Genomic DNA, 4,066 nt, shown 5'->3' with positions numbered 1-4,066 from the left:
GGGAACACACTCCTATGCCTGTTGAAGTTGTCTGAAGACAGGAAGTTGTCTTCCTGTCTTTTAGTTTATTGAATCATGCTAGTGTGTGTGTGTGTGTGTGTGTGTGTGTGTGTGTGTGTGATGGGGAGAGAGCAGGGCACAGAATGGTGACTGAAGCACCCAGAGAGGTGAAGTTTACTTAAGACCAGGAAAAGAACAGAGGTCTACTTGCCGTTTCCTTGAGTGGTGGGATCCAAGACCCATTTCATCTCCAGGGAGGTGAATGGCTATGTCCAATTTTCAGCAAAAGATGCAGTGCCAAGCATAGCCCAGAGGCAGCAGAGTCCTCAGACTCCAGGGATCCAGCTTGGACGATGGGCATACAAGTGGTAATGTGGACCAAAGACTGGAGAAATTGCCCCCCATTTTTTTCAGGATGCAAAAAAAAGAGCTGTTTTTCACTCCTGAGCACTTCTTTTCTACAAAAGTCCTCCACCAACTTTTTCTTTTTTTGCTTTATGCAAGAACATGAGGGGTTAGTGGGTGAGGGTGGGGAACCCATAATGACTAAGATAGAATTTTTTAACAATCTAGCAGAACAGGGCCTCAAAATCAGATATCATTTGATTTAAAGAAAATTAAGTAATGTCATATTTCTTGCATGTCCCATGAGGCAGTTGTAAACTTTTCCTGCAACAATGTAATATTTAACCCACAAACATCCAGCTGATGACTCACAATTTCCCACACAAATGCCCTTGGATTTTTCCCTAACAGTTTAACAAAAGTCCTGTCCCAAACATGCCGACCTCTCTTCACACAGGGGAGTCATTTGTAGTACAGAGAGACCTGGCAAGGGCCCACTGAGGTAGACGTTTGACTACCTGAGCTGCTAAAGATTCTGCCCATCAGGGTCTTTCTTCCTCAACAAACTCTTCCCAGAGTCTTAGGGATAAAGGGCAAAGACCAAGTCCTCATGGAGAGGCAGTCAGAAAAGGGCAGTGTTGGTACCCTACTAATCCCACTATAGGCTGATCTCCTCTAGATCCCTATGGCCCCTCTTGCTCCAGGAATTTATAGCACTTTTCCTGTAAGAAATTCCTTCCTACAGGAATCTGTAGCACTTTTGCCTACTACCAGAGCCATGGCCCCTATGCTGGGTGTTGCTCCCTACAGATATTGCCTGCTACAGGACACTGGTCTGTGTCTGGTGCTTGAAGCATGAAGCCTTTGGGGCTACAACCCTAAGAATGGCTGCCAGAAACTGCTCTATGAAGTCTGTTTTATCACAGCTAGGTGATAGTTCCTGCAGTCATCATTGCACTGCTAGATCATCAAGGCTGCTTCCCATTGAGTAAATCAATGGATCCAAACTAGGACTCTCCTAACGCTTGGGCTCTGACTTAAACAGAAGCCGGCCTTTGGAATTTCATGCCCTAAAGGAGAATACACCAGAATCCTAACTTTTTTTTTTTTTGCTTTTATTAAACCCTGTGTGTGGTGTTTATGTTGTTATAGGTTCTTAGAAGGAGTATAGTTCAATCTATCTTGACAGGAACTGATTTGGATAAACTAGCTGAGCAATGTTCTCAAGCACATATGAGGGCCCTACTTTCCAGATATCTAATCCCCTAATAGCGGGATTACATCCCCTAACACTGTTCCTGAAGCTTCCTCAGGCAGCTCCCTTCACTCTTCCAGTTGCCTGATGGACATTAACCAAATAACGGTCATGAGCAACCTTCTCCCCGCAGAGCAGGTACGTTCAGTCACACTCTTAGTCGATACACACCTTGGGCAACATTGGATTTGAGGTCACAAAGACTTCTAGTCACTGGGCCACAATTAGCTGTGTGTTGTCTTTCTCCACAGATTTGTTGCCCAATGCATTTCTAATACGAGCCCAGAAGAGTGGCCTCTCTTGGGCACTGTCTGGCCAGGTGATAAATGTCTGCCTATTCACAAGTTTCCTGAGTCGGTGGTAGCTGGATAACTTATAGTTTGGGATCTCTTCCAGGAAGATCAAGATGATGACATCCTCGTGCTCATAGAACATCTTGATGCTGGCCAGCTGTACTTCAAGCTGGCACCATTCACTGTGCAGGTAGTGGTTACTGACCACACACAAAGTTTTCTGGCTGGTGTTGATGGCATTCTGGATGTTCTCAAAGATGTCTATGTCTGGTTCAAAGCCCCGGTGGTGAAGACAGAGCTTAAAAGTGGGCTGGCCACCTTCTTCTAGGGCTGGAACAAGCTCTTCATATACCCACTGCTCATCAGTGGCAGTGAAAGAGACAAAGGCATCATAGATGAACTCCTTCTCTGTCCTATGCCACTTGGCCAGGTACCAGGCTCAAAATATGTAGAGCCCATACCATAGAGATGGAGTCATCTTGGCAATGAACCAAGAGGAGACCATGGTTGTGAGGACCAGACTGAAGGAGCAGAAGAAGCAAACTTTTCCTAGGTCAAAATTACACATAGAATCATCAAAATCTATCAACAAACTCTGGATATTTGGCTGCTGACAAGTATAGCTCCGGAGGTAGGGGATATGGACATTTGCTGTGTTTATTGACCAATTCTTGAACCATGCGTTGTCACAGCTGCACTGAAGTTTGTTCCCATAGAGATCAAAGTACTTCAGAGATTTCAGATTCTCCAGATGACTTTGATTAATGACTCTTAGGTTGTTGAATCTTAAAGAGAAGACCTGAAGGCTTTCTAAGCCAGAGAACATGCCAGGAGTCAATGACACTAAGTTGTTTTCTAGGCGCAGCATTTTTAGTCTTTTGAGTTTTTGGAATAAGGAAATATTTAAACTGAGACTTCGGTCTCCAGATTTTGTTCCTGAGATATCCAACTTTGTGAGATTAATCAGGGAGTCAAACTGAAGGTCGTCTAGGAATACCATGGGATTTTTCCCTAGGAGTAACTCCTGCAGGCCATTCAGCCCTTGGAAGAAGTTGGTTGGAACAACCTGAATTCCATGTATTTGTCCTTCTAGGTTGAGTTGTTTCACAGACTTGAGGTTCATAAATGAAGGAAATGGCAAGGTCCTAGTGGTTTCATAACTAATTTTATTAAAACTGAGATTCAAAACTTCTAGATTTTCCAGGCCCAAGAAAAGGCCTGCTTGAAAACTTGACAAGATATTGTATGCCAAGTCAAGTTTATAGAGGTAATTGAGGTCAGAAAATGCATTCTCCTCTATGTCTTTCAGGTGGTTCTGGGAGAGAATGAGAACTTGGAGCTTCTTCAGAAACTGAAATGTTCTGCATTTCAGTGTCCGAATATTGTTGTATCCAAGGTCTAAACTCTCTAAATTTGGAAATTGAGCAAAGGAGTATTTGTCAATTTCTACTATCCAGCACCCAGCCAAGTTGAGCTCCTTCAATGAATACAGCCCATAGAAGGCCATATTATTGAGTTCTGTGATGGGATGTCTAGAGAGAAAGAGAGATTGTAGGTACCTCAAGGGTGAAAATGCAAAATCTGGAAATCTTTTAAACTTATTGTGGCTCAGGTCTAGGGCTCTCAAGTTCTGGAGGGCACCCCAGGTCCTGTTGCTGAGAAAGGAAAGTTGACACGTGTTTAGATTCAACCTTTGGAGGCTGGGCATAGCATCAAACTCACTGTCATTGAGGTGAACAAGATTATTGCTTTGGCTCAGGTCAAGGAACAAAAGCCTGGTACATTTGGCAAGGCGCTTTATGCCCCCTGCATTAATGGCATTTTTCCAAAAAACCAAAGCCTCTAATACAGGTAAATTTCGGAGGAGGCGACACCAAATATAGACATGGTATATCTTCATTTAGTCAAAACCTCCTTTATATTTTTAAAAAGTTTTAAAATATTCTCTGTAAAATTTTGTGTTTCTGTGTTAGGGTATGTCCTAGAAACTTTTAGATTTTATTATTGAGATATTGAGAAATATCTTATTTTTTCCTAATTTTCTAGTTAAGTATAGCAAGGGTGCCATAAGTTTTTAATTTTTTGTGTTCTTGTTGATCATAAGCATAGAAAGCTTTCTGAACTCATAATAGTTTTAAAAATATGACTGTTTATTCTATTAGGTTTATCTGTT

The 4,066-nt window shown here is 42.4% G+C and overlaps 1 protein-coding gene across 1 annotated transcript; it reads right to left on the bottom strand.

Annotated features, from left to right (window-relative positions):
* Window positions 1–1,810: 1,810 nt before the first annotated feature.
* LOC118888302 (toll-like receptor 13) lies at window positions 1,811–3,793 on the bottom strand. Its single transcript, XM_036839284.1, is given in 1 exon segment — window positions 1,811–3,793. A coding segment is annotated over 1 exon segment (1,983 nt).
* Between the last annotated feature and the right edge of the window lie 273 nt (window positions 3,794–4,066).

The sequence above is a fragment of the Balaenoptera musculus genome, chromosome X, assembly GCF_009873245.2.
Source record: "Balaenoptera musculus isolate JJ_BM4_2016_0621 chromosome X, mBalMus1.pri.v3, whole genome shotgun sequence".
Lineage (NCBI taxonomy): Eukaryota > Metazoa > Chordata > Mammalia > Artiodactyla > Balaenopteridae > Balaenoptera > Balaenoptera musculus.
Note: the sequence above shows the minus strand (reverse complement) of the source record. Positions and strands in the feature narration are given on the sequence as shown.